General features: G+C 36.0%; 1 protein-coding gene and 1 long non-coding RNA gene across 3 annotated transcripts; both read right to left on the bottom strand.

Moving 5' to 3' along the window:
• Positions 1 to 721: 721 nt before the first annotated feature.
• LOC114300089 (ras-related protein RABE1c) lies at positions 722 to 17,529 on the bottom strand. 2 transcript variants are annotated; one of them, XM_028244939.2, is made up of 9 exons: positions 17,335 to 17,529; positions 17,107 to 17,211; positions 10,025 to 10,097; positions 9,830 to 9,930; positions 4,054 to 4,119; positions 3,688 to 3,785; positions 3,508 to 3,570; positions 3,340 to 3,432; positions 722 to 1,001 (listed from the first exon to the last, which is right to left on the bottom strand). In XM_028244939.2, exons 2-9 carry the CDS (start codon positions 17,177 to 17,179, stop codon positions 918 to 920), a joined length of 651 nt encoding a protein of 216 aa, XP_028100740.2. In that variant the 5' UTR covers positions 17,180 to 17,211; positions 17,335 to 17,529; the 3' UTR covers positions 722 to 917. The 2 variants fall into 2 exon arrangements, with proteins under 2 accessions (XP_028100740.2, XP_028100739.2); XM_028244938.2 differs by having other exon boundaries at positions 17,107 to 17,214.
• LOC145801506 (uncharacterized) lies at positions 7,483 to 7,769 on the bottom strand. Its single transcript, XR_014343104.1, has 2 exons — positions 7,630 to 7,769; positions 7,483 to 7,587 (listed from the first exon to the last, which is right to left on the bottom strand). It is a non-coding gene; the product is annotated as an uncharacterized LOC145801506 (long non-coding RNA).
• Positions 17,530 to 19,509: the final 1,980 nt, after the last annotated feature.

Genomic DNA, 19,509 nt, shown 5'->3' on the forward strand with positions numbered 1-19,509 from the left:
GAACTGACTTTAGCTTCAATATTAGTCCATAACAGATTAATAGACAAAGATCAGGCATCTTCCATTCACAAAACTTCGGTCCTTTTTATGTGAAAAATCTCAAGGCACATGAATTTCAAAATATGATTCAATAGTTGAAAATTTTGGAGATTCTCAACCCTCAATTTTTTTTGTTCTCCTATGTCTCAATATACTTGCAGTTTTTGTATGGTTGACAATGAACAAAGGATCGTGTGTCGCCAATCCTTTGCTCATAGTTAGCGATACAAACATTAATAGTACAGTGAGACGGGAGAACAATTTCTTTTTAGGATTGAGGATCCCACATCCTAATTTAATGTTTTTTCTTTTCATTTTCTAAAATATTTAAAAAAATACAAAAATCAATCTTCAACTTGATCAAGATGGACTGCTTTGCAACCTCTAGTATATACTGTCCAAAAATGCAACATCCATCAAGGCCACTCCTAAGCAACTGTGGAGTCATAACTTTGAATAGCTTTGCTAATTATTTTATTTTATTTTATTGGCGGCGAGTTAGATGATTGAAGTGAAATTTTGCAATATGCTAGGAAAGCATACAGCAAAATCGACGCTACAAGGCTTAACAATATTAATTAAATGAAAATGCTTGCATGAAACGTGCCATTTCATCCATGACAGTTAAAACAAGAGAAATGGAAGCCTGTTGCTATTTTTCTTCCTATGTCGAAAAAAGAAATTTATGTGGTAACAGAAAAAGAACTTGTACATTAATTAATTTTCTCAAATAAGACTACCATTCCCAATCACAAATGAGTAGTAGCAGAAAATAATGATAGCAAGAACAACACAATAAACAGTGATACCAGGGCGAGTTTTTCCCACCAAAATGATGATATAACCTTCTGATATGTGTTTGACACATACAAGTCTGCTTAAGAACCACAACAAGCCGATTTTTGTGCAGCTTGAGCAGCCCCCGCCCCCGGGTCTGATTGGCTAATCTTGAAGGCTTGAGGCTGCAACCAATGGGTAGTTCAGTAATTAGCAGACTACAAATATAAACCTATAACTAGAGAAGAAAAAAATATATATATAAAATTGCACGTGATAAACTTCTGTCTTTTTGTTTTGTATTGCGCATGATAAACATTGAGTACTTTTCTTCTAAATATCTTTATCCCTCAAAATGGTGTGTTTATACCATGGCAAGATCATTGCACTGGATATGATTTTTGTAGCGCAATTGTGCTATTAATCATCTCTTCTCTTGAACCCTTACACCTTCCTTTCCATCTCCGAATCCACCTTGATCTCACCTTGACCCACAAAAGTGTCCTTCAACTTTATTGGTTTTTAGAGCTCTGACTACCATTTTGGTTTAGACAATGGACCTATATTAAACCTTCCCTACCAAAAGTGGCGGACGCAAGAATTCTATGGTAAGGGGGCTAAGTAATATGCATTTAAAATAGATGATAAAATTTTAATTATTTTATTATTAGCGAAGACAACATATGTATGTCATATTAAAAGATTCACTTCTACAAGCATAAAAATTGATTTTTTTAAATAAAATATGCAAATAAAATTCAAGTAGATTTTAATATAGAGACGAATAAAATTAAATACATTGTATAAATACCTTCTCTTTTCTTTTTTTTTAATATTATAAATGCATTGTGTAAATACCTTTTTCACATTGAACAAAACAGAAATGATTATATATGTATTAGTGATGGAGACCTGATGTAACCTTCGTATCTATTGTGATATAAACGATGTACAAATAGAAAAAATATATAAAATTTATATACATAATAATGTGATTGCATTAGGACTTATCATTTCAAAATTCTATACAAAAAATTTGTAAATATAACATTTTCCATTAAAATTTTATAAATACAAAGTTTAAATTGTAAGAATCACTTAACTAACCACTCAACAAAGAATGGGTTTTCATTTTGATAGTTGAAGTCTTACAGACCAACAGATCAAGGTAGTATATCTAGTAGAATTTCTTCTATCCTTGCAGGGGCCACAGTCCCTACCATCCTGTTTACCTGTTTCTCACCCTTCTCAAGTTTAATTCTTCATTTGTGTTTCATTTTCCCAAAGAGGCTTACTCGCTTTTCCGGTATCTTGTTGATTTATACCATATTAGAATTATCTTCGAAAAACCCAAGTTACTCTAGTATTTGGCCAAGTGCCAACTTAAATCACCTGAAGAATAAATCTCCGCCTGAGTAAATGGTTCATGCTTTTTGGAGATATTACTTTTTGGCAAAACCAATTCAGGCAGACTCCGTTCACATATTGTACGATCATTTTTTTCCCTCTAAGACACATTTCTTTCCAGATCCTAATGGCAGCATTCAAGTTCACAAGACACATCACCGTTTGGTTCTTTGTGGTCATGAGCACTTAATAAACTTTGGTGTCCCAGAACTTTTTCATACTCACCAACTCCAACTCTGCATGGTTAACGGTATTGATCCAACTCATGTCTCCTCAGCTCTTCCTCATAAGGAAACCTCTCACTGGCATAATCTTGGTGCTTATCCTCTAGAATACTGTCAGACTATTTGAGAACTCTTGGTCTAGTTTGATGATGGGATTTTAGGCTAAAGTCACTCAAATAATTTCTATCATGAGAGAAGTCCAAGCCAAAAGATTCTAATGCCTTAGATCCTTCACTTTATATTTTTTATTGTGCAAAGGACAACAGTTGACGGAGGTAGTGGCCGCCGGTGACCAGTGGCTGGGAATGGTGGTGGTGGTGTGAGATAGTGTGGAAGGACGCTAGTAAAATTTACTTGGGGTATTTTTGTCATTTTAATTATATTTGTTATTTTTCCTTAATGAATGAAAACTTTTAGCTTGTCCTTAAAAAGTCGAGATTGAGGAACTTCTCACTAAAAACCAAACCTGTTCGATGATTAGTACAGCTGGGATAGATTTGATCGTGATCATCCAATCTAACAGGTTGATCTCCATCAATCTCCATGGCACAGGAACCGATATGGTTATTATGTTTCAGAATATGATTCATCTGAATCCAACCAGGATTGACTAAAAAACGCGCTTTGCAGAAGCATGGTGGAAGTGTGGTGTGATGAGTGTGATGTATGTGTCATGTAGTGTAAGTGAGATGTATTATGAGTGGTGTGATACGTGTTATAAAAAATAATGATTTTTGATGAGGTGTCACCCTCTCTTATAAATCATTGCAGAGAATCCAAAGTCCAACAATAATGACTAAGCACAATTGACTGTCATACATGCCAACCTTAATGATGCAAATTCACAAAACATTGAGTAGGTCTTGTATACAGGTGTTTGAAGAACACATACCTCAGCCTTGGTGTCAGCCTCTGTGAGTCTTTGCTTTATATCCCTTGCTATTGAAAAGAAGACCTCCTCCACATTCATATTTGTTTTTGCACTCTGCATCACACAACACACTTTAGCACCACAAATATTTACCTCCACAAGTAATTCCAACATTATCAACAAACTTACAGTCTCGAAGAATTTGATGCCATATTCATCAGCAAGTGCTTGGCCTTTTGAGGTAGGAACAGCCTAGAGAAAAAGATTCCGGTCTGGTCAATATTGAAAATTGCAAAGTAGCATGTGCTCAGACAAACATATGAGAGAGAGAGAGAGAGAGAGAGAGAGAGAGAGAGAGAGGGAGATCACCCTTTTGCTTTCATCCATGTCAGCCTTGTTACCAACCAGTATCTTGTTAACATTGTCAGAAGCATGCTGTTCAATGTTACGAATCCAATTCCTAATGTCTAAACATGGGAAGGTGTTAGTTCAGTAAAATCGAGATGAGAAAACTAGAAAGATCCACAAGTTAAATCTCAATCAACCAAAGGAAAAATCCTCAACAACTCTACTGTTCAATCATCAAAAGCAAATTCCATGGACGGAAAAAATGATGTTTAAAGAATAGAAGCAATCAAATAAAGTGAAAATCTTCCTTTGGTTCAAAAAAGGGTAAAGATAATTAAGCCCAAAAAAATCAAAATTCTAAAATATAAAAGTGGAGAAAGCAATTACTATTGAAAGAAGACTCATCAGTTACATCATACACCAACAAAATCCCCATGGCTCCTCGGTAGTAAGCTGCAGAAGAGGGAGAGCTACTTGAGAAAACTTTGTAGCAGCAAAAATGAGAGATAATGCTCTGCAAATTAAGGCAATTATACTTGCTACCAAATAAAAAGGCTAGACAAACTTCTAGAGCATTTAAAAACATATTAGGCTGCACAAGGAAAACAACACCTAAATCATCAATCAAACATCAATCTCACAATCAAGAAAAAAGTTTCCCTGCATGTTAACTGTAGAATGCATCAATCAAACATCAATCTCACAATCAAGAAAAAAGTTTCCCTGCATGTTAACTGTAGAATGCATGTGCGCCTAGCCCAAAATGATGTTGCAATAGAGACCAGACGGCAATGCGCTTCTCATGGTTCTGACCATCTTCATACACACATGCACAGATAGATAAATATATATACAAACTTGTTAAAATCCACCTACTCTCCACCTACTTCACCCACTTAAACCTACTCCACTAAACCTAACCCACTACACCACTACCACCTCACCTACTCCACTAAACCTAACCCACTACACCACTACCACCTCACCTACTCCACTAAACCTAACCCACTACACCACTACCACCTCCACTTCACCTACTCCTTACCTACTACACACTCACCCTCTTCTATATATAGGAATCATGAATCATTGTAATAGACATCAATATAAATCAATCAATAATACATACAATTTATTCTCTCTATTTCTCTTTATATATTAAATTTTACATGGTATCAGAGCAAGGTTAAGACCTTAGTATTTCTCGCTTCACCGGCGGGCGGCAACCTCGCCTTGGCCGCCCGCCGGACCTCAACCTATTCCGCTTATTTTCTACACATACCTTGACTTCTTCAACATTTTCTTACACCCCTCCTCCGCTATGTCGGCGGCGGCACCCGCATCATCGTCTAGCCTCTATCGCCGTTCACCTCGCCTCTCACATATCCGTGGTTATACTCTTACTCGTCGTCGTCGTTGGCGTTTCTGGCGCTGCTTTCCTGCTCGTCACTGCTGTTTTTTTCCCGATTTGCTCTCTCTCTCTTAGCCATGGATTTGGGTGTGGGGTGTAGAGCTGTGGCTCTGTTGTTGGTAGCCATGTTTGCTGGCTTGAAGGTTTCAATGGCAGCAGTGTACAAGGTTGGGGACTCCGCTGGTTGAACCATCATTGGAAATATTGATTACAAGGCCTGGGCTGCTTCCAAGACGTTTCATGTTGGAGATGTCATCATTTTCGAATACAATTTTCAATGTCACGTGTTGCAAGTGCCCCACAAAGAATACCAAGCCTGCAGAAGTGTAAGACAGTAACATGCATCTTCACATACAGCTTGGGTAATGTGTAACTATCAAAAGCACAAGCTTCTTGGACATCCCTCTCTCTCATCTTTTCCCACTTTCAAACCCACTTTAATCATATCTCTCCTTTCTCTTAATTTATTTCATCCACGTTCTTTCACCCTTTTCTTTTATTTTAATATATATATATATATATTTTATTATAATATATTTTCCCTATCCCTTGTTAGTAAGCATCACCCGTTTTCCATTCTCTTATTATTATTTATTTTATATTCCACCAAAAAAAAAAAAAAAAAAAAAAAAAAAAAAATCTGCTGTTTTTCTTATCACCCATCCACAAATATTTTTCTCTATTTTCTTTATCCATTATTTTCTTTTATTTTATTTTTCTTATTAAACAAAACAACACCACAAAATAACACCAACAACATTCCACAACCTTGTCATTTTATTCATATCAGGGGATCAACCCCGATCACACCTTTACATAAAAAAAAAATAAATAAATAAATAAAAAAAAAAAAACCCAAACAAACAAAAACAAAACTACCACACCCACAGTGGGATTTTTCTTCTCTACTCAGCCGCCGGTCTTTTCTTCTTGCCTCCGTCCTGGGTGGTCCTTGCCGGTGTTGCCTCCGTGCTTCCTAGACCACCAAGCAAGTTGCCTCCTCCCTGCTCCTCCACTACAGCATACGGTGGACCTCCAAATCGGAACATCACGGTGGCCTTCCGCTTCAGCTCCTTATTTTCCGCCTTTAGCACACTTAACTCTGCTCGCGCATCCTTATACATGCGTTGGAGCAGAGCCAGTTGGGCGTTTAACTGCTGCACCTCATTTGTCCTACTCTGCAGCCGGTTCGACAAATTTGTAACCGCAGTCATGGTTTCCACACATGACTTCAATGTATACTGATTGGCCTCCACATCCGACTGCACTGCCATTCTTTGCTCCACTGACCGCATCGGAAAGTTCAACGGAGCAAAACCAGAGGTGTTTGGTTGAGGTTCACGGGCCTCCGCACCAGTTATCTCTCTTGTTGACTCGTTGAGGTCGGGAAAGAGAGTGAGTAGACCACGGGATGAAGAGGCCATATTCTGGGTAGCTGAACGGGAAGAAGAGGCCATGTTTTTTGGGTTGCTGAGTGTTTCAGCGAAATAGCAATTTCAGACTGATAATGTTCGGAAGGGGAGTGTTTCAAGATTTGCAGCTCTTAGAGGCAATCTCTCAGAAAAACGAATATCTCTCTCAGAAAATGAAGAGTTTTTCAGAAGTTTTTTCCCAGGTTTTTTTGTCTTCGCTTCTGCCTCAAGCACAGCCTCCGCATTGGTTTATATTGACACTGACGATGCGGCCGACACGCCACTCTGTCGCTCACGTGCCTCGCCGCGTCTCCGGCTCACCTTTTGATGGCTCGACGCTTTTTGTCGGGCACGACTTTTGATGAAGTGGGCGCGCCTTTTGAGGGCGCAACTTTTGATGGCACGTCTTTTTATGGATTGGGCACGCCTTTTGATGGCACGCCTTTTGAAAGATTGGGCACACCTTTTGAGGGTGCGACTTTTTAGGGGTCCGACAAGACTCTGTAAACTGTCCCGACATTGATTCCGGTTAGCTCCTTCATGGGTCCGACAAGACTCTGTAAACTGTCTCGACATTGATTCCGGTTAGCTCCTTTATGGGTCCGACAAGACTCTGTAAACTGTCCCGACATTGATTCCGGTTAGCTCCTTTATGGGTCCGACAAGACTCTGTAAACTGTCCCGACATTGATTCCGGTTAGTTTCTACAAGGGTCCAGCAAGACTCCGTAAACTGTCACAACAACTGTCACCACATTGTCTGCTACAACGGTCCGACATGACCCCATAAACTGTCTTCTACATCGGTCTGACACCGCCATCCAGTGTCCTCTACACCGTTATGACACCACCATAAAGTGTCCTCTACATGGTTATGACACCCCCATACAGTGTCCTCTACAATGTTATGACACCACCATCCAGTGTCTTCACCAATGGTCTGACACGACCATACAGTGTCTCTTATCCTCTTTTATTTTTATGTATTTTCTTGTTTTGTTACTCTCTCCAAACTCAAGTTGGTTAGTTCCTATCCCCCTTGAGTTTGCGGGGGGCTGTTAAAATCCACCTACTCTCCACCTACTTCACCCACTTAAACCTACTCCACTAAACCTAACCCACTACACCACTACCACCTCACCTACTCCACTAAACCTAACCCACTACACCACTACCACCTCACCTACTCCACTAAACCTAACCCACTACACCACTACCACCTCCACTTCACCTACTCCTTACCTACTACACACTCACCCTCTTCTATATATAGGAATCATGAATCATTGTAATAGACATCAATATAAATCAATCAATAATACATACCTACTCCTTACCCACTACACCACTACCACCTCACCTACTCCACTAAACCTAACCCACTACACCACTACCACCTCACCTACTCCACTAAACCTAACCCACTACACCACTACCACCTCCACTTCACCTACTCCTTACCTACTACACACTCACCCTCTTCTATATATAGGAATCATGAATCATTGTAATAGACATCAATATAAATCAATCAATAATACATACAATTTATTCTCTCTATTTCTCTTTATATATTAAATTTTACAAAACTTTTCTTGCGAGTATCACCAAATTCTTAATGTAAAATTTTGTCACACAAAAAATGAAGGTGTATAAGAACCAGAAGCATATGTCTTCACCCAAGTTTGGTCAGCAGGTTAAATCTTTGTAACCTATGTGTGTGTTTCTTTTTCTCTTTCTTTACTTTCTTTCTTTTCTTTCTTTCTTCTTCTTCTTCTTCTTTTTATTTTTTTATTTTTATTTATTTTTCATGGGGTGGAGGGGGCAGCTATGTAAAATATAACACAAGCTACTATTCATTGCAGCTTCTGGTGGCAAGACGAAAATCTATTCTTAAAAAAAGGTGTCTGGTGAGTCAGCCAAACCATCTTTTTAAACAATTTCTTCCCAAGCCCATCCAATGCCAGCTACACAGAGTTGCGTCTTAAAAGCACATCCTTGAAAAGAGAGAGTGGCCCTAGGGGAAAGCGAGCAATGCCTACCTAAGCCTTTTAGTTACAGCACAATATCAATGCCCACATATTTCTCCAATTCAAAACCCTACTTCAGGTCTTCAATCTTTGGTGATTTGGAGTAAAAAGACAAACACCATGTTTCCAAGTGTAGAATGGAATTGCTCTTTCTATCCCTTAAAATAATGATCTGCTTAATTTTTTTAACCACCACTTTCCAGTTTTTTTTTTTGGTGATAATTTTCTAGTTTTTGTTTCTATGGGTTTTTACTATTAGTTTCCCAATTTAAACTTTATTATTAGTATGAAAATGCCATGATGAAGGGTAATAATGGTAGAAATAACAGCGAGGCTGGTGCTATTAATAAGACAAAGTTGACAATGTCTTTGCTGTGTTCAAAACCACAGACAAGGCGCTGTCAATCAAAGAGCAGGCAAAAGTGTAAACCTGTTGCATTTTCAGCAATAGCCCCCATTAACTCCTCAGCTTCAACAACAAAACAAAAGGGGAAGGAAATTCCCAGTTTCACCTCAATCCAGACACTCAAGAAGAAGAAAGAAAGAAAGAAATGAAAGGGAAAGAAGAAAATTAAATGATCGTACTTTGGTCTAGTCTAGTCCCCTTTAAAGGTTTGTTCTTCATACATATTTCATTCCACTACCAGAAAAAGGTTGTCGAAGCAATATTTTAGTAAGGAACACTCTATTCATACAAAAATTCCACAAGAATGATGTGGCAATGCCATTCTTATAAATAAACTCATCTTCAGAAGTGTTTAGTTTTAAAGTAGAAGGTCCACATTGAGCCACATCATTCTATATGAATTTTCTATTTGTATATCATTACTCTTTTTAGTAGAGATTTAACATGGTGATCAAACAAAACATTGACACCTTAACTGTGTTCATATAACTCCTTAAGTATATATTTCATTCAACTGTGAACACACATGAAAAAAAAAAATGGAAGGTGAGAAAGAGGAGGCCGAGAAGTAGTGCTCCAGTTGACGTTTAACATGGAGAACAAACAACAGAATTGATCCTTAACTGCATCATTATAACATCTACGGTAGAATTTCTCGATACAATCATTTGGGAAGTCCCTAGGAGGATGACTCCCATACAATTCTTCTTTTCACAGTTTCTATCACCAATGAGCCAGCAAGTTGGGAAAACAGATGTTTTTCTTTTTTCTTTTTTTGATAAATAAAACAGATGTTTTTTCTTTAATTTAAGTCTGTGACCTTATTAGAAGACATGTTTTAATGAAATGCAGCACTCTCCGCAACTACCTCATTTTGTTTTCAACATGGAAAACCCCATACTTACCAGTTGTAATTGTTCGGAATCGCTCCTGACCAGCAGTGTCCCAGATTTGCAGTTTGATTCGTTTGCCATCAAGCTCTATGGTCCTTATCTTAAAATCAATGCTGTATAAAAAGGTCCAAAAGTGAGATCACAAGTTTGTAGAGGAAAACAAAAAAAAAAACCTACATTGACATTTAGATTATAGAAGATACCTACCCTATTGTTGTAATAAAGCTAGTGGTAAAGGAACCATCTGAGAAACGCAAAAGGAGGCAACTTTTTCCCACGCCTGCCAGATTAGAAAGCAAATTTCAACTCAAGTAGATAAAACACAACTTTCAATATTCACATAAATAGTGACAGAATATGAGCTAAACTCCCAAAATTAACAAAAATCTCTTCCAATGGTCTGACACATGATGAACTAGGTGATTTCAGACATGAAGAGAATGTCTGACAGAGGCTTTTGATTTCTGAACCCTTGACTAGCTACTTCAGTATGTTCATATTTGTTCTCCCCAAGGCATAATACTATCCAAAAAAAAAAAAGAAAAAAGAAGGCATATAGAGACCAGAACTCAAGATTCACTTGCTGTATGTGTTATAGACTTATAGCCCCCTAAAATAGCTGCCCTTAATTCTATTGAGATATGTGGAGTTTTGAATCTACCACTGCAATAGTTTTCATAAAATTTCTTCCTAGACAACAACTACAGACTGTGTCCTTCCAATGGTCAGCAACTTGAATCAACATTAAGTAGCTTATAAATACTTCATACTCCTCTGTCCCACAAAGTTAATCCATTTTTTTTAAGGGAGATATAATTGCAGAATTCAAATTCAAAGGCATTGACATTGGCCATTTATTCCCACTTTTAAATATATTTTTTAGCATTTATACGGATATTTTGAAAAATTGTGAAGTTTTATGCATTGACTTTTCAAAGAAGACTACATTTTGGGACATCCCAAATTGAAAAGGACTAACATTACGGGACACGGGGAGAACTTTCCAATCTCATGTGTGAGAACTGGTTGCATCAAGCAACATTTTCTCCACGAAAAGATGAAAAGCTTCCGGTGTGGATGTATTCCTACATGGACCTAGCAGTTGAAAATACAATAAAGTTCAAGTACCCCATCAATAGAACTATATGAATCTCAAGGTGTTAAACCAGCTACATCTACTGCATTTATTATGTATCTATCAACTATTAGCTTGCCAAAGTTTACATATAAAAGTCTCTCCAGAGCTTCTGAAAATCAGAGAATGCACCTCTACTCTCAGCCAAGTCAACGTAGGAAGTTATGCCAATGCTACTTGCATCCAGATGGTTGTCCATCCCAACCCCCATCAACACCTCAATAAAAAGTGAAGTTGTATCTTCCTTCTAGGCTTCATTTTGGGTTCCATTTTCATAGTAATATTATTTCTATAACTTTGGCGTGTCCCCATGTCCGTAAGTATCACTAAAATAGCCAACTAAGAAGCATAGACATGGACACACGACACAATACGGACACACCGACACACCAATTTCCAAAAAAATCCAAGATAAGACACACGGGGGACACACACGAAATATATAATTTTATATATTTATTATGTCATATATATATATATGAATATATCATTCAAAGATGATAGAAAAATGTAATATAATATTTATTTTATAAATTTACATTTTTTTTTTTCCTTTTGTTATTGTATCATAAATTATTTAGTTCAAACTCATAATTAATTTTATGTGTGTCTAATCGGTGGACACGAGTGTCCAAAGAGTGTTTAAGCAATGGACACGAGTGTCCAAAGAGTGTCTGGATCTAAAAAACTTCTTAAAAATTAGGACACGTTTTAACGAGTATCGGACACATGTCGGGAAATGTAGTGTCAGTGATCGACATGGACACAACATGGATACACCGTATTCTTAGAAGTGTTCATGCTTCTTAGACACTCAATTACAAGTACGTCACTTGTCACTTTCTTGGCTTTCACTATTTACATATAGACCACCCATCATTTGTTATTGATCAATTTCATAGAAACCACTTGTTGCCTTGTCACTTGCTAGTGACTTTCTTTATTCCACAGTACTTCACAATTAATATACCCCTTGCCTCCTCCTGTACAATCCATCATGAAGAAGGTTTTCTAAACAAATAAAATGGCATACTTGAGTAAGTCCTTGCGCTCTCAAATCTCTATATTCTATGGTTTGGTTACCTGTTGGAAATAGGAGAAATTATATCTAAAATCTAATTTTGGCATGCTTGCGGCCTTGATCCAAATTTGATCAGGTTCACCTTCAATCATAGTCATTGGAGAGACTGATTACATCAATCATTCTCCCTATTTCAGAGCAAGTGGATTGGCACAGACCCACGAGTTGGATTACAATAAGTCCTCTATAGCCTAAACATGATACTTATTTGCCACTATTCATGAGTTCCTTTACAAAATCCTCTTAATCTTTCAGAAAAATTAAACTCTTTTGTAAGGCTAGTTTCTCAAGCTTAGGCCAAAAGACTTGGTTCATGAAGGCTGCTTAACATAAAGGTAAGCTCACCAGAACAGCATCTGGCTGTGCACAATCTGAGATATTTAGTAGTTCAGATGACATTCCTTGATCTTAACACATCCAAGATAAAAAGCATCATTGCCATTATCCATCTCCCCATGGGCGTTAATTTACCTACTTAAAATATCCCCCGTCTCTACCCAAGATCCGAACAGCACAATTCCATTTTTGTCTAAATTGCGTAATAAATGGGCTTCTAAATGCGGGTATTTCGTTAGTGACCTTTTTGGGGCCTTGGCCTATCACATGCTTCTGAATTTCATATTTCCGTATGTGAAAAGAAGTATAAATATTTCCATAAATGTAACAATTTTGGAGAAACAACTCAACTCTGGATTTTTTGTTTTCTTTTCTATAATTATTGCTAAAAATAAATCCAAATCTTCCATAATTCTTCATTTCATTGTTAATAACAAATGTATTATAACAATCAAACTAGAACCCTCTGTAAGGGAAAATGAAATGGTTAAAATGAAAAGGTTAAATATATAATTAGCACTAGCATGTAGACTGTAGGGTATTAATGGGGTCAGAAATTGTAGCATAATAACAGTCATCCAAGTTTGTCAGCCATTCTAGTTGAATTGTTGTAGAACTTACGCTTCTCCATTTTTCCTTTCATATAGGAAGGGTGAGTACATATCAATGTCGTTAAGCTTATATTGCCCCTCCTAAAGAAACAAAGAAAATCTGAACATAAATGCTAAGAGACATGCTGTGGCGAAGTTGCCAATTTATTTGATTGGGACAAAGACCATTGTATTCATTCAACAGTTTAGAAATCCCTTGCAAAATTAGAATGATTTTTACAAAAACAATGGAAGATAAATAATGAAAAACGGAAAACCCATTAAAGGGTGCCAAAAAGGGTCTCACTCTAGAAAATCTTGAACTAGCTTCACGCTAGCTCAAAAAATGTATAGTCAATCATTTCCACATACATACCAACTATTCAATTGAATCCAATCTTAATCCAACATCTGTTTACACTTTGTTCAACATCTAACATCACTACAAATGAGAGGTAGCTTCTCTTTCTCAACGTGCACAAAACAATGTTGCGTCAAACAAATTAAAGGTAGTCTCTCTTTGCATTGAAATAAAGGAATTTTGATGGCTTTATCCTTGTTTTATTAGATATAAGCATGCATATTTGCATAATACTATCTCTAGTTCTGGAAATGGGGAAAAGAACACTAACTTGAATTGTTTAGTGTAAGACTGTAAGTGTAACAAAACAAGCAAATGAGAATGTTAAATATAATACTACACACTGTATAATCTTGACATTTTGACAATTTCTTTCATAGAAAAGTTTTACGTCATGAAAGAGCGTCGAACACAACTCTAACTCTAGATTCCTAATTTTAGTAGATAGATAGGGCAATGGTTCCTATTTTCCCGTAAATTTTTATGGATGAACGGGAACATATTCAATGTCAATCATATTTTTGTAATTTTATATTGATTGAAACATATATTTTAGTTTGCAGTAAAGTCCCAGAACTCAACTGGGTATATTTCATGATATATTTCACACGTGTTCATAGATATTGAAATTGCATTTTAAACCTTCATTATAACTTTTTTAGTTGCATATACTTTGGCATCCCAATGTTAGAATCCTGTGTCAGTCCCTAAGCATACCCATAAACCCCAAAATTTATCTGCAGCAGAATGTTGAGTCCACAAAAGCTTTTGGATAAATATATATATATATATATATATATATAATAAGGGAGAGTGGTTTTTGAATTTTGATGGGACTGTTGTCCCTATGTCAAAATGTGAACCGTTAGATTGAATCAATCCAACAGCTAAGAGATGTCCAAGAGACATTATATTTCAATGGTGGATTTATAATGGTGATTCAATCCTACGGTGTTCAAGAGAAGAGTTTCTTTGTTTTGATTCAAGAGGAGATCTCATTCAAGAGCAGATCTCTTCTTCCCTTCCATCCATCTCTCTCTCTCTCTCTCTCTCTCTCTCTCTCTCTCATTCAAGAGCAGATCGGCAACTTCGCAGATGGAGAGTTTGTTGGGTGCTAGCCTTGCTAGATCGTTAGGTCCAAATCGGCGTCTTCGCGGCAACAAATCAATGAGGTTCCCTTTGTTTTCTTTGTGTGTATATATATTGAAGCCACATAGCTCATCCTTTTGTGTATATATATTGAAGAGTTTGGCATCATTCAAAAATACTTGAATACTTGAACGAGAATGGCATCATTCAAAAAGGTCAGTTGCATGACTGGAGCCAAAAATACTGATGTTGTGTATATGATTCTGAGTTGTTTTACCCCATGATTGAATCTCTTTTATGTTCAAACCAGAAATATGTTGAAATACAAAAGAGGGACAATACTGGGTGGTGTTTCTTTTTCAATGATGGGATTATTGATTTTGATTATATGAATTTTCTGATGAAATAAATGCTAGGGTACATGCTGCTCTGTTTGGTGCAGTTTATGGGGTTAATTATAAACTGAAAAAAATATATATATTGAGAAAGAAAGGGATACTTTATTTTAGTCTCTGTTTTCATTCCTTCATTTCTTTTCTTTGAAGCCACAGAGATCATCAATTGAAGAGTTGGTGGTACTTTTTATATATTGATTACAGATTTTTACCAATTTTTTTCTTTGTTTTTTTTTTCTGAGTATTATTTTTCTTTAATTTTGGGTGCACTTTTATGGGTTTTTGTTTATTTTTCTTATGAAGAGTTGGTTGGGTTTTTGAGTATTGTTTATTTTTATTTTTCTTACTCTGATTTAGTAGGAATTTGTGGGTTTTCTAAGTTTAGGCTTAAGCTACAATGATGTTGGTATAGAATTGTTGGTTTTCTAAATTCTATACCTTTCAGATTCTATACGGCATAGAATTGTTAGCAAAATTCTAGAATTGTTGGTTTTCAAATTATATATTATTCTATACGGCATAGAATTATAATTTCAAACTTTATTAATTTCAAATTTTAGAAAACCAACAATTCTATATTATTCTTTTTTTTTTTTTGGACAAATAAACAAACTTTATTAATATGATGTGCATCCTTTTAAGAGTGGACATTATTAATTTCCCCTAATGTATGAGAAATCAATACATGATAAATCAATATTTAGCCAAGAGAATGCATTAAAAATATATATATATATATATATATATATATTCAAAGAACAAGATTGAAACCTTAAACAAATAAAATATGGGTTTGTTGGGTGCTCTGTTCTGCAAAATAAAAGTAATACTCTAATTTCTTTCTTAATAGATTATTGTGTGTGTATATATTAATTACAATTTTTTTTTTTTTTGTTTTTTTTTTTTCTTTGAAGCCATAGAGACATCAATTGATCATTAGTGGAATAGAGAAAGAACGATTCTCAAAATCAAACTGTGAGTATTGTTTTTCCTTAATTTCACTGTGGAATAGCAGTGAAATTGTTACCATTTTGAATTAATTTATTTTAATTAATTTTTGTAAAGTATGTGATATCAACATTATTTACACCGTGCCTTCAGGCACGGGCATGCACTAGTATATAATAAAGCAGGATGGTTTTTGAATCTTCAACATATTTTTGTCCTATTAGGACATTTGAATGGCTCAGATCTGTTCAAATTATAAAATAATGGTTGGGATATATTTTTCAAAAAATGTCCTACATGTACATTTTCTACTTTCCCACTTCTCTCTCTTACTTTTTCCTTTTTTCACCCATCCTTCCATGATCCCACCTTCCTCCCTCTTTTATTTTTATTTTTTTATTTTCTCCCGTTTTTATTTTTCTCTCTAATTGTTTTTTTTTTATTTTCTCATTTTTGTTCAATATATTTTACACATATTTCCATACAATATATGTATGCCTGTAATACACTAAGACATTACGGGCATACATACAAATTTCATATAATTATATAAGCAAAAACAATATTGTATGTATGCCCGTGGAAATTGTATGTACGTCAGGCACATCTATCTATTTAGTTATATATTATAGGGTCATGATTGAGACCCCCTTAAAACTCCCACCCCCACCACCCCCCACACACACGTGGGGGTTGGGGATTGGGAGAGAAAAAAAAAAAAAAAAAATTTAACCAATCAAAAGCAAAGGGGGTCATGGGGGTGAGTGACCCCCAAAGGGGGTCCGAATCTTTATTGTATATTATATAAGCAAAAACAAATTTTCGTGAGAAATTTTGTGAGAACTCCAAAACTTTATAATAAATTTGTGATTTTATCAAATTAAATTTTTTTTTTTTAGTGCTGGGATTACAATTATATTCTAATCCTAACTTTATTTACACCGTGTATTCAGGCACAAGCATCTGCTAGTACCATTATAAAGCAAAAAGCCACGGTAGTGTAGACAAAGCCAGCTCATGGACTCAATTGAACTGTTTCAATTTGTAATTGCCAATCTAATTGTTTCACTCGCACACACCTAGTGTGTCCCAACACTACTAGTTAGTCAACATAGCATTATTCATATATATATATAAAGATGCACACATTTCAAAATTCAGACCATAAAGAATCAACAACTAGAATAAAACCTAATAAAAATCTGCCTATCAAAAAAAAGATTAAAACCAAAATTTAAGCTTCCCAAAGCAATCTATTAGAAATTAACAAGAAGATTGCCACCGAGACCACAACAATGCATAAATTTCACCATTAAAATGCATACATACATACATACAAATACATAGCACTCACCGCTGTCACCGATCAAGAGGAGCTTTATGAGGTAATCGTAATCGGCTCGAGCTCTAACCGGAGGAGCGGCCATTAGATGTATCAGAATAAACCCTAGAAACTCGTCTTCTATATGCAATCGAAAAACAAAAAAACAAAAATTGTTAATTACAAAATATATATGAGCAAATTGGTGATGTGTGTATATATATCAGATCGGAGATTAAATTTTTGATCTTTTGGAAGGACCTGTGAAGTGTGAAAGAAATGGGGCAGAGAAAGAAGAGAGGAGGGAAGGGATGTCTCCGTGGGACGTCAGCACCGGTCCGCCGTCCGTTTAAACAAGAGAGAGAGAGAGAGAGAGGGAGAGAGCGCGTCCAGAATAAAAAGTGTTTTATATTATTATTAGACGTTTATTAGGCCTGAAAAGTTTTGATCCGGCCCAATATATCTCAGACAAGTTGGGCTTCTTATCCTCATCCTGCTCTGAATTGGCGCTGAGCCGGTCAATTTGGCCCGTCGGAGATGGGCCGTCGGTCCGGCCTGTGATTCTAATAAAAAATAGGAGTATTTATTTATAAATCTTAACTGATAAATTTATTATTGTAAATTTATTTGTTAATATCCACAATCCTTACTCATATTAACTCACTCACTTACAATAATTTGTCATCTTCTTCCACTACACAAAGAACAAAAGAGGTTGATAAATTTATCACTTAAAAATAAATATGAATATGAAACAAAGGAGACGATGGTGATATAGTGGTTGTGTAGATTGGCGACAGTAGAGTGTAGATTTATGACAGTAAAGTGTAGATTGGTGACTGTAAAGTGTAGATCTGTTACGATAGTTGTGGATATGTAATGGTAGAGGTGGTTAGTGAATAATGGCGATGGTGAAAATAGTTGGTGAATTAGGGGTACTCATGGTTCGGTTGTGGTCGGAGAACCTCCAATCCGCTATCTATCAGCCGGATTGGAAAAAATCAATCCGCATCCGTCCTCTGAATTGGCAGATGCGAATTGAGCAGATTGGCGGATGGATACGAATCGGTTTGGCGGTTTAAACTTTTATAAAATTTTAACATAATACGACAACTTGTTAACATTTTTTTTGGGATAACAATCCAACTCAACACAACAAAAAGATTATCAAGTAAATTGTCAAATACTAATAATAAATACACATAAGAAAACCATGCATTATCAAAACTATTTCATTTTTTTTTATTCAAAAACTATTTAATTTGATTTTTTTTTAAAATGACAAAATTAAGCTTTGTATTTTCTATACAAAAATACCAAATATCAACACTTGTCCTTTGATAAAAGGATTTTCAAATTGAAAATAAATTGAAAACACAACAGAATATCTAAACTCTTTTTCAATTAAAATACAAACAAAATATCTAAACAAATTAAAAATATAAAATTTTGCAAATTACTAGGGGTGCTTGCGGTTTACCGGTTCGACTGCGGCCAAAGGAATCTCAAATCCGTTATCCGTTCAAAATTAGGCAGATTGGAAAAAATCAATCTGCAACCGTTCTCTCGTCATTACACATCCATCCAAAATACGGTGGATCAGTTCGATTCGATCGGTTTGGGCGGATCAAAATATCTGCTAAGCACCCCTATGGTGAATGGTGGCGACATCTGAATAACAAAGGTGGTGTGGTGGATAGACGACGGTGATGGTGGTGATAGTGGCTAGATAGCGACATTGGTAGCAGTGGTAATGGGTGGACGGTGACGATGGTGGAGTGAAACTTTTGGAAAAATAGTGAAGAGAGAGAAAACAGAAAAGAAGATGAAAGAATTTGATAGGAAATAATTTAATGAGGGCAGGACTTATTGGTGCTTTCAAAAAGTCAAAAGGACTTAATGGTATTTAAGTTTACTTAATGAGACTAGTTGATAATTTATCTTGTATAGCTGTGCACCATATGCACCATTAGTTATGCCATTTTATTATTTAGTTATGACCGATTTTCTTCTTTAGTTATGACATTGTTTTAGTTATGCCTCATGTTATGTTTGGTTATGATATTTGTTTTTAATTATAACTAAGAAAATATAAAATTATGTCATTTTTTTCGTTAATTATAAGGTGGATATACACATCATTTAAAGAGTATGTATCATAGTGTTTCCCTTAAATTCGACATGTTAGGCTAACTCCACAGGACTAGTACATCTTGTCAGGTACCAACGCATTGGAGATTCGAGTTTTACACCAAGCACCTTGCAAACGCATTAGTTTGTGAGCGGCAAGGCAGGCATGGTAGATTTCTATTGCATCACCTGGGTTGGTTTTTGGGCATAATGTATGGGGGTATGCAATACCACTCGTGGAGTCGGCTTCTCGAGAGGATGACAAGCATCCATCCGTGACAAGTGGTATCAGATCCAGCCTAGGGG

The sequence above is a fragment of the Camellia sinensis genome, chromosome 10 (genome assembly GCF_055761805.1).
Source record: "Camellia sinensis isolate YWXY chromosome 10, ASM5576180v1, whole genome shotgun sequence".
In the NCBI taxonomy this organism is placed as follows: Eukaryota; Viridiplantae; Streptophyta; class Magnoliopsida; order Ericales; family Theaceae; genus Camellia; species Camellia sinensis.